We start from the raw sequence: 22962 nt of genomic DNA on the forward strand, positions 1-22962 counted from the left end.
CAATGCGCCCGAAAAGGAGGATGCCTGGCCAGCCAGGGTGTCTTTGCTCCCTCGAGTCAGGCGAACTGGTGGAGAGAATTTGGGCCGTGGAGAGTGGATCCGTAGCGCCGGGTGTAATTGGCTCTAACTGCGGATGTTGGGATCGTCACGGTTGTTGCCAGCCAGCCTCGTCAGAACATCGGACGCAAGAAGCGGCCGTTGCATCGGACTGCCAATTTCGATCTCAACAAGACCGAGGCACGCGACAAGTCTTGGGGTTACAGACGAGGAATTGTCTTTGCTCGAGCATGAGTTGTCGCATCGATGGGCACAGCCTTGGGGTTTGTGTTCCACAAGCGCTGCGGTGCAGGGCATGGACGAAACCGTCGTCAACGGAGCACAACTTTTCTACGCCAGTCAGTTTGGTATCCGGAGTGATGATTGCAGATCGACTTGGCAAGTCGGCCTCGTAAATTCCGCGCCATACGTTTGCTGCGCGTTCGTATTTGTTGGCTCACAACACCATTCAACAATTGGTTCGGTCGAACTATCTTCATCACTTGCTTGATCAGCGCGCTGACATGCTTTTGGCAAGGATTCGTTGATGCAAGTCTCCTCGTGTCTGTGTAGCATATAGTACTGACTGACGAGAACCAGACGTGGTGGCATATGTTCATTGCTCGCTTTATGCTGGGTCTTGGAATCGGTCCAAAGAATGCAACGGCCCCTATCTACGCAGCCGAATGTACTCCACCAGGCAGTGGCAGATGTGGGCGGCTTTTGGTATAATGCTAGGTTACGCATCCGACCTCGCGTTCTACAGTGTGCCCGACAAACCGAACACCACAGGACTGAACTGGCGCTTAATGATGGGATCTGCAATGTTGCCAGCTATAATTGTCTGCTGCTTCGTGTTCCTCTGCCCGGAGACACTCCTCTGCCCGGAGTCACCCCGTTGGTTCATGCCAAAAGGTCGACATGCCCAAGCTTATCACACCATTTGCAGGCTGGGTTTCAACAAAATCCAAGCTGCAAGAGACATCTTCTGCATGGCTGAGCTTCTGCGAGCAGAAGAGAACATGAAGATTGGATAGAGTAAGATCAAAGAGCTGTGGACTGTCCCGAGAAACAGAAGAGCCATGCTTGCCAGCGAGATCGTAATGTTCATGCAACAGGTTCGCGATTCCCCCTATCAACGATCCCGAGCCTTACGTGACCCCAGTTCTGCGGAGTAAACGTCATCGCGTACTACTCAAGCAGAATCTTCTCCGACTCGGGCTTCTCAGACCAATCCGCGCTCGCCGCCTCCCTTGGCTTTGGCGTCATTAACTTCTTTTTTGCCATCCCAGCAATGTACACAATCGACACATTCGGTCGTCGCAGCCTCCTCCTCAGCATCTTCCCATTCATGGCGCTCTTCCTGCTCTTTACGGGCTTCTCGTTGTGGGTACCCTCCGCAAATGCGCGTGTGGCTTGTATTGCACTGGGAATTTACCTATTTGGTGTTGTCTACAGCCCTGTATAAGGACCTGTGCCGTTCACATACTCCGCTGAGCCGTGTCCTTTCTACATGCGGACGATCGGGATTAGTCTCGCCACCACGACAATGTGGTTCTTCAATGGGCTGCTAAGTATCACGTGGCCGAGTCTGCAGCGGGCGTTCAAGCCGCAGGGAGCGTTCGGCTGGTACGCTGCGCGGAATATCATCGGGTGGGTCCTGGTGCTACTATTCATGCCCGCAAGTTGCGTTGTGATATGCATGCTGTCAGCGGGTCTCGCTGATGCTGTCTTGCAGGAAACCAAGGGCGAAACCCTCGAAGAGCTAGATCAGATATTTAGCGTGCCCACGAGCGTACGCGCGGCGTATGTTCTCCGACAGATACCGTGTTTCTTCAAGAGGTATTTGCTCCGGCGGGACATCCAGCCCGAGCAGCTGTATGCGACGGAGGAGTGAACAGTTGCTCATCTAGGCGAGACAATTCTTGTTTGAACGGTGCAATAATATTTGCATTTCATGAGCTATGATAATGGACACGATCCTTATACGGTATGAGGGAGAGAGTTTGATGTTCGTGGAAGACACCCTACCATCTATTTTAAGCCGGATTGTAGTCTGGCACAGATGGCATGAAGTCAATGGAGTATCCAATATCGTCGCACGCATGCAGCTCCTGAATCTGTCGGAACAAGACTTCGAATCGACATCATCTCGACTCTTTCGGCCGTAAGCAAACCGATTCAGTTCTGCAGTGTATTGCAGAATTCGTCCCAGTCACAAACTGAAGCTCTTGCAGAGAAACCGGTGAGCAACAGTCGCACTTATTCCCCCCACCGACTTTCCTTCATTCCTATGTGTGCAGCTTCCAGAACAAGCTGATCTGACCTTCTCAAAAGGGCTAAAGATTGCAATGTTCACCCCCAGAGTCTGGGAACAACCGGTGAGCCCCATGCACTCTCTAGGCACCATGCTTCACACGACCGGTCAGCCGCATACCCAGGCTAGCGCACAGTCTGATTCTCATCCATCTACCTATTAACACCCCGCCCTGTATCCACTTAAGCTCCTCGTCCGAGCTAAGAATTGCAGTGCTGTGGAGAGGTGGAGAGGGTGGAGGGTCCCACTAAACCGGTCAACTCCCCGGTGCACCAGGCTTGGCACTCAGCCTTGTGGTCCGCGATCCCTCTATACCCTTTGGGTATCGCATTGTATAAAACCCACTTGTTGTGCGTGCGTACCTGCCTGCCGAGTAGTCTTCCCGTTCTCCATTGTAATCGCCCTCACCGAAGATTTATTCCTTCTGAATCGGATTGAGCTGAGTATTGCATCAACGTAAGTAACCCCGTACAGCGAGAAAACATTTGATGGTCGCTTATTTGGCGTAGAGTAAAGCGCATCATGTCGAAACCAAAGGTGCAAGTGGATGGCCCTTCGCCAGGAGATGGAGGCAGCAGAGAGACAGCCCAGGGCCCGAATACTATCTATCCACATGATACGTGAGAAGCTTCGAACACTGGTGTGTTGCGCTTCTCCGGACAAGTGCACAAGAGCCTATCTGACAGCGCAGCTAATCGGACTTGAGATGCATACATATACGTTGTTCTAGTTCGTATTTCCGTCGGTACTCACTTTGAACTTCTACACTTGGCGCGAAAGCTCTTTACCATTACACTCTCTTTTGTTTTGTCAGTTCGCGGAGCCAGAATGATCAAACCGCATTTGCAAACATCTCCACACCGTCAATCTTGACGGATGAGAAGTCAGCTCAATGTAATTATCATTACTACATTAAACGATAACAGCCGCCCTAAGGAATTCTACATCTGATCTACAGCACACTCGTCCTCTTGCTCAACTTGTGATAATCCCTCTGCGTCCTCGTCGCCGCATCTTCAAGCTCTACATTCCGATGCGTCTGCGCCACACTCGCTGGGCGCATACGCTCTTGATTTGGCCGCTGCATCTTGCCCAAGCCCATCCCCCGTTCCCGCAGTCTCTGAAAGCCTGCTACGGCGCCGGAAAAGAAGCCAGAGCTAGGCTTCATGTTGACTGGCGGAGGCGGTGGTGGCGCATGTACGTGCGGATGCGCGTGCTCGATGTGCGCGTGCGCCGCCTTTTGCCCGGGCTCCATGTACAAGTGGTCGCCCTCGGAGTTGACGAACCAGTTCACGACGTACTGCTTCCCGCCAGGACCGCCTCCACACGAGCCAGCGAAGAGGTGGGAAGGCGGCGAGTTGACCGCGAGCGCGAAGAGATTTGGTGGCTCCGAGAAGTCGGTGACGAGCCCCTTGTGGAAGAGGAAGTACGCGAGCACGAGGATGTTCATGAGGAAGACGAGGAATAGGATGAGCATCCAGGCTTTCGAGGCGTCGTCCACACCACCGGATGCGTATTGCTGCGCTTTTACGGACCCGTTGAAGTATTGGCGGGTATAGTCTTCAAGGAGGGGCGCCTCAGTGGTGTAGTTCCAGAACATGACGTATGGCGCGTCGATGGCGCTCATGAGGAGCGTGCCTGGAGGCCGCGTCAGTATGATATATAGAGCGTGTATACGTAAGTACTTACACCCAGCCATCACAGCGAGTGCTTCAGCCGGACTGGGCAAAAATGGGTTGAGGTCGAAGTTGCCGTCCGTGCCTGCTTGAAGCATCAACTCTGTGAGCAGTCGAGCGTTGGCCGCTTGGCCATCCGTGATACCCGCGTTGAGTGACATCGAATTTGACCAATCGAAGCCGATATCTCTCCAATCCGGTAAAGGCACACTCTTTTCACTCGAGTTACTATAAGTGTAGGCCATGTGTGGATCTCTGTCTTCACACAAGGCTTCCATGCTGCCTCCGGATCCCGTAGCGTTGTACTGTGTGGAGCAATTGGGCGTCAACGTTACATGGATTTTGCATACCATGTACGTACCATTTAAGGCATTGGCACCCGCACCGAGGAGGTAGATTGATTCTCTGCCCCATACAGGTGTCGTATGGTTCATGACAGTGTTGAAAGGCAATGGCAACTTAGGGAACACAGGTGGGTAGTCATTGAACGTCTTGTTGTCCTTCTTTGTCCAGCCGAACAGTTCGTCTAGAACCGTGGTGTTCTTCGTAGTAGCATTGGCCTGAACCCCCTCTGAGACCCAATTTGTGATTGTAACAGTCTCGTTGTTCGGCCACACATCATACACGATGGGTGCCAATTCTGTTTCGTTCACGTTTGCACATAAGACATGCATTACCGGGCTGGGAACGCTGGCTCGAAGACTGTATGTGCCTTCTGAATTCAACTCTTCGGGCTGCATGATGTCGTTCTCGCCGTAACGAGCTGCCGAAAAAACTCCGGCATGGGGCATTGCCAGGCTAACCTGATTGACGGCTCGCCCGTACTTCTTGGACTCCTTAGTAGTGTTGATTATATCGATCCACTGTCCAGTGACGGTAGTATTTTCATGCAATAATCCGAAGCCTGGTGGTCGAATGTGCTGATCCGAAGAGCCATTACCATAACGGTTCCATGATTTCCAAGCGGAAAGATAGCGTTGATAGTTGTGGTATCCCTGACCGGCATGCTCAAGTTGCAAGCAGGTACTGCCAGACGCTGGGTCCATATTCTCCGTTATCGGGGTTTCGCAGATGGATTTCACATAGTTGACGTTCGTGAAGCCCGTCTTCACACGGCCGGCATATACCATTGGGGTGTAGTGCCCTCCGTCTTTGAGCATCGGTTGTACTGGTGACGTGAGTAATAGTTCTATTGCCATCACGATTTGTCACATACCCAAAGCGGTAGCTGCGGTCGAGTAAAGAGTAGCCAAGATTGCACTTAGCAGGCTCAGAAAGCCAAGAATTGATAGACCCGCATACTTCGCGGTCTCCCAATGGGTAATGAGAGTGCCAGGTTGCACAACCCATCTCCACATGCTCAGCTCAGAGAGTGTAACGCCGCGACCATGGTCTTTCATGAATGCTCTTCTACTGAGGACTTGGCCAAGAAAAGCAACGAATGAAGTGACAAATGAAAGTTCGATTAATTTTGCGAAGACGGTCGTAAGGAGAATGGCGTCGGAGGGCTGGAAAGAGCCTTGGCTGGAGATGGATCTTCCGTATCGAGGTGACCTCAATGCAAGGCCTAGAAAAATGCCAGAGAATACGGTTGAGAAAAGACATATCGTTACGATGCTGACAGAAACCCACGTAAATCGCGAGTGGTAGAAGGGTTTCTCTGTCGCGCATTCGTGAACTGGATGGAAGTTTGTTTGGTAGGCTGACTTTATAGAGGGCGCATCTCCCTTGCTGGCATGTAAGAATTGTTGATAATCGTTGTTCAGACTGGTGTTGCTTCCACCGGTATGATGCAGACCGTCTGGCCTGAACGACTCATACTCCCCACCATCGTGCTTGGGACTGAATCTCTCGCGTCTGAGATCAGGCGTACTTGCAGCCGAACGCGGAAACCCGCCTAGGAAAGGGTCGCCTGTGTTGGGCGGTGAGGTGAGCGCAGGACTCTTGATCGAGGGACTGCGCACGCTTCCAACAGGTCGTCGTGGTATCGATTGTACCGACACTCTGCGATTGGGCGCAGGTTTTTGCGCTGGTGTACTTTCTATCCCTAATCCACCCGTTGATCTTCGACTAAAGCTGTCCACGATATCCTCGTCCTCTTCGACCACAGTTGGAGGTGTCCCGACTGCAGTCGCATCGCTAGCCAAGCGCGTATATCCAGGTCGCGAGAAGCGCGGGCTCAGTGGCGGCGACGACGCGATTGGTGTGAATCCGAGAGAGCTCGAGGTGTTATTGAAGCCTAGCGATGGCAACGCAGGCGTGTTCGTAGTTTCAGCAGGGTCTGGTGTGGAGTCGTCGTGGATCAGCGGCCGGTGGTCGGCCATTTTCACGGTAAGGCTGACGGACTTTGTCGCCTGAGGTTTCAGCCCTCCACCTCAGGCAGCACTGTCCGTATTCGTCTTTGTATGCGTTTGGTACGACGCCGGCGGTCCGATGCTGGCGAACGAACGCACGGGGCTCAGCAGCGAAGGGACGGGGCAGCTCGATTTCGTATGCGATTCAAGGCAGTCGAAGAGGAAAAGGACCCAAAAAAGCCGCGAGGCAGGATGCAGATATTGGCCCTAAGAACAAGGCTCGCAGATGCGCCTGGGCGTTTGGCAGCATCTTTCGTGCCGCCCATTCTCAGCTCTGGCCGCGCCTCCGTGCTTCTCGCGCGTGGCGTGGTTCGGCCCCCAAATCCCCGCTGCTGTCCAACACAAGGGCTCGTGCGCGCTGTCTCCATGAACCCGGGCACACTCAAATCGAGCACAATGCTATCATCCGTCTTAGTTTGCGGCGCCTGACGCTTTTCGTGGCTCGTGAGCCACCTAGCTATGGCTATCGTGCGACGGCCCTCCACATCGGGCAAATAGTGGAGTGCGGAGCGCGAACGCAAGGGAACGCGAAAGCGCGGACGTGCATGTATTGGAACAGTGCATGGTCGTGGCAAAGAGCGGCTGCAGATTAGGCTCAACTGTGCCACACAAGCGTGTCCACGGTTCTGTCCAGACTGTCTCTAGGCTCAAGTTTGCGCGCAGTTGTGCTTACCCTACCCTGATTGCCCTTACCCTTCTGGACAGGGGCGAAGGCAAGAACTGGCCAACCGTTGGGGCAAGCACCACGTTGGAAGAACGACGGAGGAATACAAAGCCGCGTAGTAGGCCCCTATTACAGTATAAATGGAATGGGACTGTGCGACAGCATGGTACCCACTGCGAGGTGTCTCCATGCATTATACTGTTGGGTTTCGTGTCAGGACTACTGGTGGGTGTCGTTCTCTTGCTTATGGTCGTTCTCCAGCTCTATTCTGTACATCGCCGCGCTAGCTGCGATTGGCTTACGGTCTAGGACCGTTGCTCACATCCATAATCCTGCCTCCGATGTCGATCATGGCTCCGGCGATGACTTGCTGTCGCGCGCCCCATTGAAGCCCCGAAGTTGCCCTGAAAAGACACTGCCAGCTCGTCTTCCACGTCCAATTCTAAATGCTTGGATATCACAGCTCAGCCTCGTTGCAAAGTATAGATCTAAGCTAGAACAGGGCGGGGTAATCTATAGCGTAGTCTTGTGGTGATGATAATGGGTATCTGCAGTTTCAAGACGCGAGTCGCTCAGTTTGACCACTCACATCAGCTTTCCGTACTCCATCACGCACCCAACTGAGCAGGTTGGCTTGCGGCGACCTTGAAGCTTTCGGCAGCGGTAGCGCGCGAAGCCACGCTTGACTAGATGCACATGTGATGCCCGGCTTTGACAATTGATCGATCATCTTACACACATCCACAAAGCTTCATACTCATCCCCCTCAAAGGGCTATACGAACGACCATACTTTGCCCTCCACAAAGCAACATGTCCACAGATGCGGAGTCGGCACGCCGGACAGCAGAGGCTCGCGCGGCTGTGGTAGCCTCGCTCGCAGCCGTTGGAGGATCTGTCGACAACGAGATGCGTACTCGAGCGGCAGATTTGCACAAGAACTGCGAGGCAATTGCAAAGCAGGAGAAAGACTTGGCCAAGGCGACGAACGCGTTGGCAAAGGAGAGTGCGCAGTGGCAGAAATTGGCGGACACAAGCACGAAGAAACTCAATGAAATCGGAGACATTCAGAACTGGGCCGAGATGCTGGAAAGGGATCTGCTGGTGCTAGAGGAAACGCTGCGCTTGGTTGATGGAGAGAATGTACCTGACTCTGCGAGCGGTACAACGGGATAGAGCAAGTCGTGATGATGCCTTCGTATGCGATAGACGAAGCTGGAGGACGGGCGTTTTTGAACACTCCACTGGTGGGGTAAGAGATGTAGAGTAGCTGTGACTGTGCACCTAAGCACAAGAGCTAGTACGGTGAGAGAAAGAATCGAATCTGGAGACTTGAGGTTGGTAGCACCGTCGGCACCTGTTTGTAGGTGACTTTTGCAGGTCCAGTCATCCATGGGCGCCCGATGGTATCATCGAGGTGGACGAGCGGCACAACCTGGTATTTGTCGCGGGGTGGAAGGCGCGTTGGCGACGCAACAAAGCTTACAGGTTCTGAAAACACCAGTGCAGTATGAACCGTAACGGAACCGACCCTCCTAGGTTCGTACTTCTTGCACAGACCGCGTTCAACGGTCTCCGCGTGTGTCCGTGAGCATAGGTACATGGAGAGCATTACCTAAGCACACGCACGTGCCACATACTGGGTTGCGCCTTCCGAAAGTACGCCGCCAGTTACGTCTCGCAGCCGAACATCTTGAGCTCTCTCACTTGCGACACCTCCACCCGGCACCGCGCCCCATTAACGCCCGTCAACCTGCGCTTTTGGCACACACGCGTTGCCAAACTAGCACCTACGAAACAGCAAGATCCGCGCCTGCACCGCGAAATCTTGCAAGGTTGCACGAGCCTCTCCACGCCTCGACGAAGAAGCTCGAACGTGCAGCGTAAGTAAGCTTTGGACCCCGCCTTTGCCCAGCTGCACCTGGATTTGCAGTCGATTGCCCCCAAACCGTAGCTGCTAACTCTGCGCGCAAGTCTGCACCTCGACCATAGCAATCAGCACCACTGAGGGAACAGAGCTTTAACCCCGCCGGCCAATCAACACTCTCTATCTGGTGTTCTTGCACGTACTAGAGTCACGACACCCTTGCCTGGACAGATCGTACATGTGGGAGGCTCGGCTTCCGAGCGCCCGGAGTAGCCATGAAGATCAAGAAGCAGGCTACATCGCGGCATGAGTCCACTCTGGTGAGAAAGCTGCCCGTTCCCGATTCCGCCGCATGCTAACGCTACCAGTCTCCGATGATAGCAGATTTCGTCAAAGCGACCGAGTCGATTCCCCTCTACCAGATACCCGCCCACCTTGCGTCGTTCCCCAAGTTATGGCCGTTTCCGCGAGGCGACACATACCACTGGATCCCAGTGCTGAACCGCTTCGATCGCATACTCGAGCTGTTTGTTCGCATCTATGGCCTGGAAAACGGCCCTCAGACGCAACCATTCCAGCGCCTTCTCTTGCAGCAAGGTGATGCCGAGGAAGGCAAGACAGCAGAGCCAGCAACAGCCGACATCTTGGACAAACTACACACCGCTCCGGATGGCGATCGCGAGCTCGTTGAGCAAATACTCAATTTTACTCGGCTTCTGCTTGAGAATTGCGGCAATCGGAGTCTCTATTCCAGCAGCGGTCACTTGGACAAGCTATTGAATTCTACATGTGTGTCTCTAGTGAAAGCTACGCTCCGCTTGAGCTTGCGCCTTTCCCAGCGCTATTATTCCGCTCGTATGCGGCTCGCACCTGCGACATTACACCCGACCTTGCTAGCCAGCCATTACAACATCAATCTCGAGAAGATGCAAAAGTTGGCCGCACCCTTTCCGAAAGGGCCGTCGCTTGCACCACCGCTTTTTGCCACCCCCGCAGGGAAGGGCAAGGATAGAGCGCTTGGGGACCGTCGTAGTGATAATGATAGGGTGTACGCTGCCGATATGGTCGGTCTTTTTACGCTTCCCGAGGGGGCCTTGAGGCAGGAATTTGGCGGTGTTTCGATTTCCTACTACGAAGCATCTTCAACCTCTGAGGAGATCCAGTCATCTTCTACGGACGCGTCAGGAACAGCCGCGCCCACGACTCCTACGCCAGTACGTCGGACCTCCAACATGAACCCACAGCAGACCCCTCGTCAATCCCGCGATGGACCATCGACCGAGTCTCCTATAACGCCTGCGTTCACACCTGGGGACTTCGGCACTGGTCGACCTACCGGAGCCAAGTCCTTCGAAAAGTCGCCAGAAACCTTGTCCAGCTCCGGCATACACGAGCTCGTCCAGCAGGGCCTCAAAGAACTGCCTGAAAATGTGCACTACGAACTTCTCCACAAAGTACGATCAGCCAAGACTTTAGTTGATGGTCAGAGTGGCCGCGAAGATGCTGCTGGGATCCGTATGCTTGCCATCGCCAACTTGGCGTATGTCTACGGCGAGAAGGATTTCCATGCGAAACTCGGTCAACAGGACGCCGAGGAGCCTCGTCGCTTACAATGGGCCCACCAATTGTCCGAACTTGTGCATCCGCCTAGCAGTGGCGCTGGTGCTGTGTCGCTTGAGTTACAGACTTACGCTCTCAGCGCTCTTGAAGCTTTGGCGAAACACAAGTCGAAGTCTTCGGATATATGTACAGCTCTCAGTGTCAACGTCAATCATGGTGTCCTCTTTTACATAGTTCGCAAGCTCGTCGCTGAGTTGGCTGTCGAAGACGGTTCTGAAGTTGACTTCCAACAAGAAGACTGGCGAGAGGCCTTGTTCTCGCTACTCAACACGTTGCCAACCTCACAAGCACGAACTGGAGACGGCATGGTTTCTGCTGGACTCATAGAGATCTTGGTCGATGTACTCAAGCTTCGAACAACCAAAGCAGAACGGAATCACCCGAAGATCCTCAACTTCCTTGACACCTTCGTTCACAACCTTCGGGAGGCATTCCAAGCTTTAGTCGACGCTAAAGGACTGGACATCATTGCGGACCTCGTATTCTACGAGGTGACCACCTCGCAGCAGCTCGCCGAGGCAGGCAATGGAATTTCCAAGGAGTACAAGACACAACTCACCGACTATCAGATTCCTTTCTATAACCAGCAAACACTCCGCTGGCTGTTCAAGTTCATGAACCATATGATGTCTCACACTGGAGGTGGCAATTTTGATCGCCAAATGAGAAATCTGATCGACTCGACACCCCTCCAACAAGGGTTAGAGATCGTGTTGTCCAACGCCAATGTTTTCGGGTCAACTGTGTGGAGCATGGGAGTGAACATCTTGACCACGTTCATTCACAATGAACCAACAAGCTATGCAGTAATTAATGACGCCGGTCTCAGCACTGCACTGCTTGAGACCGTCTCTGGCGAGAAAATATCCGAGACCTCCACCGATGCTACAGACGGAAACACGGTTTCATCAGCCGACTCAGCATCTGCGGGCCAGAACTCTTCACCTCCACGCCCTGCACGCGTGTATCCGCCACGCGACCCGGACGTTACCCTTGCTTCTGGCATTTTGCCTGTTGCAGAAGCGATTTCGACCATACCGCCTGCATTTGGTGCTATTTGCCTTGCAGAGGCTGGTATGAAGCTTTTCCGGTCGTCGGCGGCCATGAAGCACTTCTTTGAGATTTTCGAGAGCCCAGCTCACGTCAAAGCTTTGGATATGGATCCTGAAATTCCTACCATCATTGGCAATGCTTTTGATGAGCTGGTTCGCCACCACCCTCCGCTGAAGAACCCAGTTTTGGCATCCCTAAGCGAAATGGTCGCCCGGGTTGTTCGCATATGTTTTGACAAGGCAGAAAAGGAAGGGGCCGGCACCAAGTTGTACTATGAGAACGACAAAGACGAAAAGATCTATGTTTGCGGTGGCCGGCCTGCACTCTCAGGTCTAGAAGGCTTGATACATAAGCAACTCTCGCAGCGAGCTAGCTCTGAGGGTGATGTTCTCATGGCAGACGCGCATGACACATCATCGAACCCTCTGGAGCCTATTGCTCTCAGTGATGTTATCGAGATCGAAGATCGTTCAGCAGGACCCTCCACAAGCCAATACATCAGTGTCGTATGTCGGTTCCTCGGTGGTTTTTTCACCAACAACGTAATGTGCGCTGCCTACATAGAGGCAGATGGTGTCGAGACGATACTCGATCTCGCCACGCTGCCTTGTCTCGATGCTAGATTCAATGAAACACAGACGACCAGCGAGGAATTTGCGCGGGTGGTCCAGGTTCTCGTAGAGCAGAAACCTCACATTGCAGTACCTGCGTTGTTGAAGCGCACCCAGTTTGCGTTGGATCGTCTGGAGCCTTTGATGCATCACAACTACAACGATGGTAAAGGGTTCTTTGCGTCGTTCACGGGCGTGGCACCGGACCCTGATCCTGAACAACGGAAGATTCGAGACCAAGGCACCCAATATGTCAAGTCTCTTCTTGCGGTACATACATTGGTATCAGCTCTGACAACGACCTTCCAAGGCCAGATGTTCAATACTCGTTCCTCACACAACGTCTCGAGCCAGGTCAATCTTTCTGATATGTATGCTCGACTAGTCGATAGTCTGGGTCGCCTTCATCGGAGCTGCGTCTGGGAAGAAATACTGCTGCAGAAAAATATGCCCACAGAATGGGAGAAGGAGACACGCGTCAAGAGCTCGGGTTTCGGAGCAATCGAGGCTGACAGTGTCTTCAACCTCGGTAACAACGATAGGCCCACCGAACCAACGGCCGGGCCGAGCAATGACGAGACCGCCGGCTCTGCTTCTGGGTCCTCAGGTGATGTCCCAACTCCAAGTCAAAATAGTGCCCGCTTCAAAAACACTCAAATCCTGCGACACTTGTTAAGCAAGATCCCGCCTGGCATTGCCCCATTCTTCCAGTCTCTAGGTAAACTCCTCCTTTTCCGACGCACATTGGAGCCGTACCAGAAACAGGGCGCAACCATCGTCGGGGATCAATTAGCACAGGCCGCTATCGATCAGTTGCGCTTCGAGGCCCCCAAAGCATTCGCTTCTGCTGAAGATCGATATGCGTACTGGATCGTGATATTGACATCACTTTCACAGCTAATGATCGACAATAACCTGGATCGCATGAGCCCGCAAGCCCTGACTCTTATTCTTGTATCTTTCAGGAACCTTGGTGGCTTAGCTGTACTAGCAGACATCCTTAACACTTTCTATGAGTCGGCCAAAGATGTTATCCAAACCCAAGGAGAACAGCCCTCCGAGGAGTATCAGCGATCGCTGAACCTATCGCTTGGCGGCGTCAAGATTATACTCGCGTTCTATGCTCAAATCATCAATGCAAAGGTGATCAACGAAGCCACCCAGACTGCCTCGATGCAGACGCGCCCCGATCGCGAACGTGAACGTCCCGATTACTTCCAGGCGCCTCAGTTTATCGTTGAGTTGCGCCATGCTGTGACGAAGCCAGTCCAGAACATATGGAACTCCGATCTCATCGACAAGGCGACAACGTCCATTGTAAAGACTTCCATCAACATCTTGAAGACTGTACTAGACGGTGAAGGCGAGAATGCAGCCCCCAAGAGCGTGGATAAAATTCCTCATCGGAGCAAGCCCGTGATCAAACCCTGGAAGCCTAGGAGTGCCGAGCACATTCAACGTCTTATGGAAGGTAGTCAGTACCCGGAGAGCTTGGTAGAAGAAGCTCTCTTCCGGTGCTGTGATAATTTCAATACTGCTCGAGAGTATTGTCAGAACCAGGTCCGTGACGTGCGGGCTTCTCGAAACCCGATTCCCCAGTACGAGATCGAAGCTCGTCGTGCCCCGAATGCTTCGCCGAGCCGAACAGAGGTGGTAGTGCCCGAGCCTGCAGAGACGGCCAGTAATTCGGCAAGTGAGGACGCCGACGAACATGACGGCTGGACGGCCCAAGACTCGCAGTCTGTGGATATGGAAGATGCCGAAGTTTCCCAAAATGTTCAGGAGCATCCATCTGAAGCGCCTGTGCTAGAACAATCATCAGCAGCAGAAACATCCGTAGCTTTGCAGGGTGGCCTCGCTTATCAGAAGCGTATGGTGACCGGCAATCTGGCAGAACCTGTTGCCGTGGATGACTTGGACAAAGAACGCGCCAACATCCGCGAGAACCTTGTGGACCGATCGCTCGACATTCTAAACTCTCACAACGATGTCACCTTTGAGTTGGCGGATCTGATCTCTGCTGCAGTCGCCAAGGCAACTGAGCCGGGTGCACTGCGTAGCGAGATAGGATCTACTTTGATCCAGTCACTCATCTCTTTGCAAATGGAAGATGATTTCCGCGATCAAGGGAAGAAAATCGCAGCTTCTGCTCATTTGCTGGCCCTCATCATTCAAGACAAGGATTTCTACGAGGCTGTAGTGGAAGAGCTGAAGGAAAACTTTGCGTTGTTCCTTCAGTTCATCAAGATATTTCCCAATCAGGCAGCTGAGGAATCCTCGTCATGGATTGGCCATGTTCTTGTTATTCTCGAACGTCTGCTCGCGGAAGACCAGCTCCCCACCCAGATATCCTGGACTCCGCCAACCGAATCCGACAATGCGGAAACACCTGTCCAACTGCCACCCGAGCCCATTGTCGGTCTAGATGAAAAGAACCAGCTATTCGATTCTTTGATCGAGATCCTGCCACATATCGGCAAGGATGAATCATTGGCCTTGTCGGTCATGCGCGTTATGGTGATGCTTACACGCACCCGCAAGATCGCGCAGCGTTTGGCCGAGAAGCGCAATATCCAGCGCCTCTTCCTCATGGTACGGCAGCTTGCAGGTATCACAAATGACGGTCTTCGGAGCGCCTTCATGATTGCTCTACGCCACATCATCGAAGACGATACCATGATACGTCATATAATGCGCAGCGAAATACAACAAATGTTCGACTCCCGAGATCGTAGACAGACAGACACCACGGGATACACACGCCAAATGTACTATCTGGCTATCCGCGCCCCTGAGATTTTCGTCGAAGTCACCAACGAGAAACTCCAGCTTGCCCGCTTTGATCCTAATCAACGTCCGCAGACTCTGATACTTAAAAAGGATGAGCCCGCTATAGAAGGCGAAGACTTGCATACTTCTGGCACATCGAACGAGGTCCCAGAGAACGATCGGCTCAAAGAGACCAGCGAGGCTCCTAAGCAGCCCAGTCTCGAGAGGACCAAGACTTCCGATCTCAAATTGCCAGTGGTTGAGAACCCCGACGGCATCATCCACTACCTCTTGTGTGAATTGCTCGCCTACAAAGAGGTTGAAGACAAGCCGACACCCCCCAAAGTATCCGAGAAGGACGAAGAAGCCCCGCAGCAGTCGACCACCAACGCAGCATCGACAGCTACCTCAGAAACGGCGAATCCGAGCACCGAGCAAACGAAGTCGGAAAAGGTCGAGTTTAAGGCGGAGAACCACCCTATTTACATCTATCGATGCTTCATCCTGAAGTGTCTTGCAGAGCTCCTCCAAAGCTACAATCGCACTAAGATCGAGTTCATCAACTTCTCTAGGAAGGCAGATCCATATGTTACTACTCCGTCCAAGCCTCGATCTGGCGTACTGAACTATCTTCTTAACGTCCTGGTGCCTGTTGGTAGTCTGAACCACGAAGGTGACCTCGCTTTCAAGAAGAAATTGGCTACGTCTAGCTGCGCTATCGATGTGATCGTATCGCTATGCGCCAAAACCGGAGAGCAGGGTGTTTCTAGGCCAAGTCCTAACGAATCGCCTTATGTTGAGACCGAGTCTGAGCTCTTGTTTGTTCGCAAGTTCGTTCTAGAGCATTGTCTCAAGGCATTTAAAGACGCCTGCGCTTCTGACGAAGTTCTCGACATGAAGTACTCTCGTCTACTTGGTGTAGCCGACATTTTCTCCAAACTGGTCTCTCAACGCCCTAATGGGGAGATGCTGAATCAAAACGCCGATCTCACTCCGACGCTCAAACAAATGGCCAAAATCATGTATGAAAAGAACTTCATCACAATCTTGACGACCGCCATTGCCGACATTGACCTCAATTTTCCCAATGCAAAGCGGGTTGTCAAGTACATCCTCAAGCCACTTAAATGGCTGACGTATGTTGGCATGGACTTGAGCACTCGCTACGACACATCTTCCTCTCCCGATTCGACAGACGAGTATGAGATCTCTTCTGCCTCAGACGATGATCTTATGGACACAACACGTGAAGAGACACCAGATCTTTTCCGTAACTCGACGCTGGGCATGTTTGACCCTGGTAACGAGTCAGAGACCGACGAGGATGAAGATGAGGGTGAAGAAGATGAAGACATGTATGGTGAAGCCTATGCCGACGACATGGACTTTGACGAAGAGCTTGGTGATAACGACGAGGTCATTTCCGAAGATGAGGAGATGGAAATGGAACTCGGTGACATCGGCCCCATTGAAGGACTTCCCGGCGATGTAGACGTCGAAATCGAGCTTGACGATGATGGCGAGGGCATGGGCTCCCAGGACGAATCTCAGAGCGACGATGACGACGATAGCGAAGATGACGAGGAAGACGAGGATGATGGCGACGAGGATGACGACATGGACGACCTCGAGGAGATCGAGGACATGGAGGATATGGAGGAGATTACGGGCGATGATGAAAACGCTAGCCTTGCTGATGACCGCGAGGACAGTTGGAGCGGTGATGGTGCCTACCCGGAGGGAGGTTCTGCGCTCAACTTTGTGCTCGATCGACCGCAGCAGCTTCTTGACCAGATTCGTCAGGGCGATCTGGATGATTTCATTGATGATGAGATGCAGGAAGACGAAGGCAAGTCTCAATGACTGCAGGTTGATTGACGAAGCTAACTTTCGCAGATGATGAGGAAGAAGAAGATTTTGACGAAGAGGACATCGTCTACGATCCAGGAATGGAAGATGATGATGAAGGCATGCATGAGATGGGTTGGGACTGGAACGAGCCTGCTCCGCCATCACGTCACTTGCACCGCCTGAGTCCTTGGATGTTTCCCGGCGGGCCCGACAATAGAGTTCTCGTGCCAGCATATCGGTCACATCGCCCTGGTGCAGGGCCGCGCATGGCAGATGATGGCGTTAACCCACTTCTACAACGGTCTGGTCGTTCAGCTGGACGCCACGGTGATCCTTCCTCTGCAAATAATAGCGATTGGGTTCATGCTATCGAAGGTCGCGGTCCACGGCTACTCCCTTCAGACACTAGCCCGGTCTCCTTCATCAGCAATCTGCTCAACGCGATGAGCCAAGGGACGCTGCACACGCAGAACGGCACCGTACACCTGTCCTTCAACAATCTACCCTTGGGTCCTCATGGATTCTCCCCGCCATTCGATCCGACTTTCCGCCGCGACATTCGTACACGCGATAATCCTCTAGGTCGCTCAGCACGAGAGGATCCACAATCTTCTGTAGCGTTCCTCAAGGCTTACACTCACCAGCGTTGGCAGGAAGAGGCGCGCGTACTATATGGCCCGAGCGCAATAGAGAAGAGCCAGCGTGTCGTCAACTCAATATTAAAACTCATGGTTCCGCCCGCTATAGAGGCTCAAAAGAAGCGGCAAGCGGAGAAGGAAGCCGAGCTCGAGCGGAGGCGAAAAGAAGAACAAGAGCGCAGGGAGGCCAAGGAACGTGAGGAACGAGAAGAGAAAGAACGCCAGGAGCGTGAGCGTCTGGAAGCCGAGCGAGTAGCTGCTGAGGCTGCCGCGCAAGCTGGTGAAACTGTCGGAGAAGTAGTGCCCACGGAAGGCACAGACACCACCCAGCCTGAATCTCAAGAAATGGAAGGTGTAGAGGCTGCGCAGCCTGCGCAACCGGTGGAGCCTCAACAACGGGTCACGGTGAATATTCGTGGCCACGACTACGATATTACTGATCTTGGTATTGATCTAGAATACCTAGAGGCCCTCCCTGAGGATCTGCGGGAGGAAGTTTTGCTATCGCAGATTCAGGAGCACCGTGCACAACAGCGCGCTAATGAACGTCGAGCACGAGAGGATCGCAATGCCACACAACAAGCCCAGGGCGATAACCAAGCCCAATCGACCAGCGAACAAGCTGCCGGTATTGACGATGATTTCTTGGCTGCATTGCCAGTCGAGATCCGGAACGAACTGCTCCAGCATGAGGCTCAAGAGCGTCGACGACAAGAACGAGAAGAGCAACGACGACGGAGTCAAGCAAATGCCCCGGCACAAGCTGAGGACATTGACCCGGCGAGCTTTTTAGCTTCATTGGATCCCGCTTTGCGACAAGCCGTTCTAATGGACCAGGACGAGGACATGTTACGACAACTGCCGCCTGAGATCTCGGCCGAGGCCCGCTCGTACGGTGGTGATCGTCGTCTAAACCAATTCGACTATCTTCCTTCTGGTTTCCGCCAGACCACGCATCGCGGCGCTGATCGTGACGTTCAACTCCAGAAGCGGAAAGCTCGGCCATGTGCACAGATGCTTGACAAGGCCGGTGTAGCAACATTGCTCCGCCTCATGTTCATCCCTCAACAAGGCAGTGCCAAGGCCAGCTTGACCCAGATTCTACGGTACGTTTGTGAGAATCGTCAAAACCGGGCCGAGGTTATCAGCATCCTGTTGTCAATTCTGCAGGATGGCAGTGCCGATGTGAACGCTGTTGAGCGTAGTTTCGCTCAGCTCTCACTGCGTGCAAAGCAGACTCAGCAACAGCCTAGCGAGAAGACTCCGAAAATATCCAAGAAGAACGGGGCCTTCTCCATCAATTCCGATGTTTCACCGCTTATGGTCGTCCAGCAATGCCTGAACACGCTTACTCAACTCACCGAAAAGAATCCTGCAGTCTGGACTTTCTTCCTGACAGAGCATGAAACAGGCGTTGGCTTCAAGAGCCGAGCCAACCGCAAGGGTAAAGCGAAAGAGACCAAGGCGACCAAATACCCTGTCAACGCCTTGTTGAGCTTGCTGGATCGGAAGCTCATCATCGAGAGCTCGTCCATCATGGAACAACTCACAACCCTACTGCGCATAATCACTGTTCCTCTTCAACACTTAAAGAAGGAGAAGGAGAAGGCTGGGACTGAAGCCGAGAAGAAGGACGAAACGTCTGCTGCCGAACACTCACCTACTGCCGAGGCTGACCAGAACCGTGAGCAGCTTGCGACTGGGCAGCAACAGGCTGAGGATGTTGAGATGCCGACTGCTTCCCAAAACGAGACTGCCGCTGAAGCAGCCACGGACGGCGGGGACAGCTCCTCTAAACCCGAAGCATCAAAGACCGAGGAAGACAAGAAGAAGCATCGGAGTCTTACACCACCCGAGATACCCGAAAACAACCTGCGTCTGGTTGCAAAGATTTTGGCAGCTCGAGAATGCAGCGGCAAGGTGTTCCAAGAGACTTTGAGTGTTATTAGCAACCTCTCGCCTATACCTGGGGCCAAGGAGGTCTTCGGACAGGAATTGCTTGGTATCGCACAAGAATTGGCGCGATCTATCCTTCGTGACCTCAGCGATTTGACTGTTCAAGTCACAAATGCTGAGTCACCGACGGATGTTCAAGGCTTGGCTCTTTCGAAGTTCTCACCCGCCAGCTCCGATCAAACCAAACTTCTGCGGGCTCTTACAGCATTGGACTATCTCTTCGATCCTACGCGAGACAACAAGGAACAGAGCGGCGCGGTTGCACTCGAGCCCGCACAGAAGGACGATATCCTTATGTCTTTGTACGAGGATTCCGCATTTGCTCCGTTGTGGAATAAGCTTAGCGAGTTTCTGACTGTGATCCGCCAACGGGGTAACATGCTTAACATCGCTACCACCTTGTTACCGCTTATCGAGACTCTCATGGTTGTCTGCAAGAACACCACCCTCAAGGATGCACCACTTGGAAGGTTGGCCAATAAAGAGTTCGCGCTTTCGAGCCCGCCCCCGGAGAGCAAGATGGAGAACCTGTTCTTCAACTTTACCGAAGACCATCGAAAGATCCTGAATGACCTGGTGCGGCAGAACCCGAAGCTCATGAGCGGTACTTTCTCGCTGCTTGTGAAGAACTCCAAGGTACTGGAGTTCGACAACAAGCGCAATTACTTCTCCCGTAAACTGCATGCTCGGACCCCTGATCGCCAGCAACACCCGCCGCTTCAGCTTGCAGTCCGCCGTGACCAAGTCTTCCTAGACAGTTTCAAGTCATTGTACTTCAAGACTGCGGATGAAATGAAGTATGGTAAGCTTAGCATCCGCTTCCATGGTGAGGAGGGTGTCGATGCTGGGGGTGTTACCCGTGAATGGTTCCAAGTCATTGCCCGACAGATGTTCAACCCAGACTATGCGCTTTTCATTCCTGTGGCTTCGGATCGTACGACATTCCATCCGAACCGCCTGAGCGGTATCAATCCGGAGCACTTGATGTTCTTCAAGTTCATTGGACGCGTCATTGGAAAAGCCCTCTACGAAGGCCGCGTGCTTGACTGCCACTTTAGTCGAGCTGTCTACAAGCGGATCCTGAGCCGGCCTGTCAATGTCAAGGACATGGAATCTCTCGATGAGGAATACTACAAGTCTCTTCTTTGGATACTCAACAATGACCCCACCGATGTCATTCCCGAAACCTTCTCAGTGGAGACTGAACGCTTTGGAGAAACCGAGATCGTGGATCTCATGGAGAACGGGCGCAACATCCCGCTCTCCGAGGAGAATAAGCATGATTATGTGCGCCTGGTGACCGAGTATCGTCTGACAGGTGCTGTCCAAGAACAGCTAGAGCACTTCCTCAAGGGTTTCCACGACATCATCCCTTCGGACTTGGTTTCCATCTTTAGCGAGCAGGAGCTCGAGCTGCTTATCTCCGGGCTACCTGACATCAATATCGAGGATTGGAAAGCCAACACAGAATATTCGAATTACACTCAGAACTCGCCTCAGATTCATTGGTTCTGGCGCGCTGTCCGAAGCTTTGATAAGGAAGAGCAGGCGAAATTGCTTCAGTTCGTCACGGGAACGAGCAAGGTGCCGCTCAACGGATTCAAGGAGCTTGAGGGCATGAACGGCTTCTCCAAATTCAACATCCATCGTGATTATGGCAGCAAAGATCGCCTCCCGTCTAGCCATACTTGCTTTAACCGTAAGTTGATTCACTACTGAGGTTCTAAACCACATACTAACTTACTCCCAGAACTCGATCTTCCCGAATACGACGACTACGAATCCCTCAAGAAGGCTCTCTACACGGCCATGACGGCTGGTGGCGAGTACTTCGGCTTCGCATAAATGCGATGATCGGTTACATATTCCTTTCTTTCAGACTGTACATCTCGTTAGCACCATGGATATAGCTATGCATTGCAGGGCGTCTTTTACACGGAGCGGGCATTGGGGTTCACGAAACGAGTACTCTGCATTGGGTTGGATGTGGTCTCGCCGGTCATGTTCGCTGTATAAGTATAGTGGGGGGCGTAGGTGCGGAACGGACCGAAAATGGAATTAGGGATGGGAAATTCGGGCGGTGGCTGACCTTAGTCCGGTGTACGAGCATGGATGATGGATGAAGGGAGTGCAGGCCTGGATTCTGGATTGTGTGCTGGCGTGTTTGGCTAGGCTGGGCACGGCTCAGAGGAGAATGTGCGCCGTGTGCGTGTGTATTTTCTTCTCTCATCATTTTGGTGGCGGCAGTAGATAGATACATACTCGAATGGGTTTTACTTCTACTTTGGCTGTCTCGGTGTGTTTGATGTGCTCCTCGTGTGAGACGGGAAAGGGGACAGCGTGTCTACTTGATACGGCAGATCTTCTATCGGGATCTTGTATAGATGCTATGAGATCGGCTGATGTGAGGAATTCTGCTAGGTGCATACTCCCACGGAAAGGGGTTAGTCTTCTAGGGCGCGGATCTTATGCATTTGTCGGAGCATGTTCGTAGAATTTCTTCTTATACAGGCGAGGCGATCGTTTCCATTGTGTAGGACGCTGATGAGTAAATTCTATTATGTGGACAAGTCCACCCCGGAGATTTGTTCGCTCGTGTGATTAAGCTCCCGTTTTCTGGGAGACGAAATGAATTGATGAGGGGTGGTGGTTGAGGTGTCGGAGAATAATCTGTGGAGCAAAGGACCTGATGGTACAGGAACTGCACCGGATAGAGTTTGGCGGGTATGGACTGTGATAGAATTAGCATCCTACGAAATTGTTGTGTAAAATGTCAAGCTATCGAGCTAGCGATATGCACCATGTGCCTATGCCAACATCTAGGTCTCTGACGTGGAGATCCGCTGGCGAGACTTTTGAAAAACCCGACCTAGCAGGAAATGAGATGTCTTTAGTGAGCGTATCTTGTAAGCTCAACTCGGTAGTACGGTTGCCTGGCGCAAAGTTCGTAGTACACATGTACAACGGAGTACAGCTCTTAGACCATGGGCGAGGCTCCGTGTGGAGAGTGTCAAGGGTGATGGTTCACGGACTACCGATTCATACCGCTTTTATGGTGACCTTACCTCATACTAATCAACTTTAGCTCACCCAAGAAGTGAACACCCCTCGTGTCGTCGCCCATTCCCTCGTTGGCCTTGTTATCATCAAGTGTTTCTTGCAAGTCTTTCCTCCAAATATGGCAATGGACATACACAAGGTTTTTCATCCCAGTACCAGTCGAGCTACATCCGGGCTTGACTGCTCCTCCGTTAGACTTCATGCCTTCCTCTCTTCGGCCAAAGAGCACGCAAGGAATTTCTATTGTCCCTAGGACGCTTTCTGCTCACACTGCTCTCTGCAATGTTTATCTGCGGTTTTAGAAGAGCAATACCAGAGTGCGGTTGGTTGCGAGTTCGATAGAAAATGTGAGTGCCAGGGAACCCGTGGGCCCAATCGAGGTCTAAGTGGCGAATCTTGTTCCCAATGACTATCACAAGTTTAAGATACAAGCTTCGAGACTGTCCGAAGTATGAGCACTTACCATTTTTGAAAGACCTTCCGAAAACTAT

General features: G+C 52.6%; 4 protein-coding genes across 4 annotated transcripts; 3 read left to right on the forward strand and 1 right to left on the reverse strand.

Moving 5' to 3' along the window:
• Nucleotides 1-20: 20 nt before the first annotated feature.
• On the forward strand, nucleotides 21-1933 carry CC84DRAFT_1186112 (MFS general substrate transporter; the record flags this gene model as incomplete). The annotated part of the gene is made up of 7 exons (XM_018180840.1): nucleotides 21-169; nucleotides 232-487; nucleotides 741-990; nucleotides 1087-1154; nucleotides 1202-1498; nucleotides 1535-1717; nucleotides 1775-1933. The coding sequence occupies 7 exons, from the start codon at nucleotides 21-23 to the stop codon at nucleotides 1931-1933; spliced, it is 1362 nt and encodes a 453-aa protein (XP_018037396.1).
• A 1306-nt stretch (nucleotides 1934-3239) lies between these two features.
• On the reverse strand, nucleotides 3240-6643 carry CC84DRAFT_1163286 (uncharacterized protein). The gene is made up of 3 exons (XM_018178223.1): nucleotides 5246-6643; nucleotides 4043-5197; nucleotides 3240-3991 (listed from the first exon to the last, which is right to left on the reverse strand). The coding sequence occupies exons 1-3, from the start codon at nucleotides 6351-6353 to the stop codon at nucleotides 3306-3308; spliced, it is 2949 nt and encodes a 982-aa protein (XP_018037397.1). The 5' UTR covers nucleotides 6354-6643; the 3' UTR covers nucleotides 3240-3305.
• Nucleotides 6644-7548: 905 nt separating this feature from the next.
• Nucleotides 7549-8394, forward strand: CC84DRAFT_1117071 (uncharacterized protein). The gene has a single exon (XM_018175481.1). It carries the CDS (start codon nucleotides 7860-7862, stop codon nucleotides 8220-8222), a length of 363 nt encoding a protein of 120 aa, XP_018037398.1. The 5' UTR covers nucleotides 7549-7859; the 3' UTR covers nucleotides 8223-8394.
• Nucleotides 8395-8737: 343 nt separating this feature from the next.
• Nucleotides 8738-21683, forward strand: CC84DRAFT_1258239 (uncharacterized protein). Its single transcript, XM_018184806.1, has 5 exons — nucleotides 8738-8933; nucleotides 9021-9233; nucleotides 9282-16815; nucleotides 16863-21110; nucleotides 21162-21683. The coding sequence occupies exons 2-5, from the start codon at nucleotides 9189-9191 to the stop codon at nucleotides 21254-21256; spliced, it is 11922 nt and encodes a 3973-aa protein (XP_018037399.1). The 5' UTR covers nucleotides 8738-8933; nucleotides 9021-9188; the 3' UTR covers nucleotides 21257-21683.
• The last annotated feature ends 1279 nt before the right edge of the window (nucleotides 21684-22962 follow it).

The sequence above is a fragment of the Paraphaeosphaeria sporulosa genome (assembly GCF_001642045.1).
Source record: "Paraphaeosphaeria sporulosa strain AP3s5-JAC2a unplaced genomic scaffold CC84scaffold_4, whole genome shotgun sequence".
Lineage (NCBI taxonomy): Eukaryota > Fungi > Ascomycota > Dothideomycetes > Pleosporales > Didymosphaeriaceae > Paraphaeosphaeria > Paraphaeosphaeria sporulosa.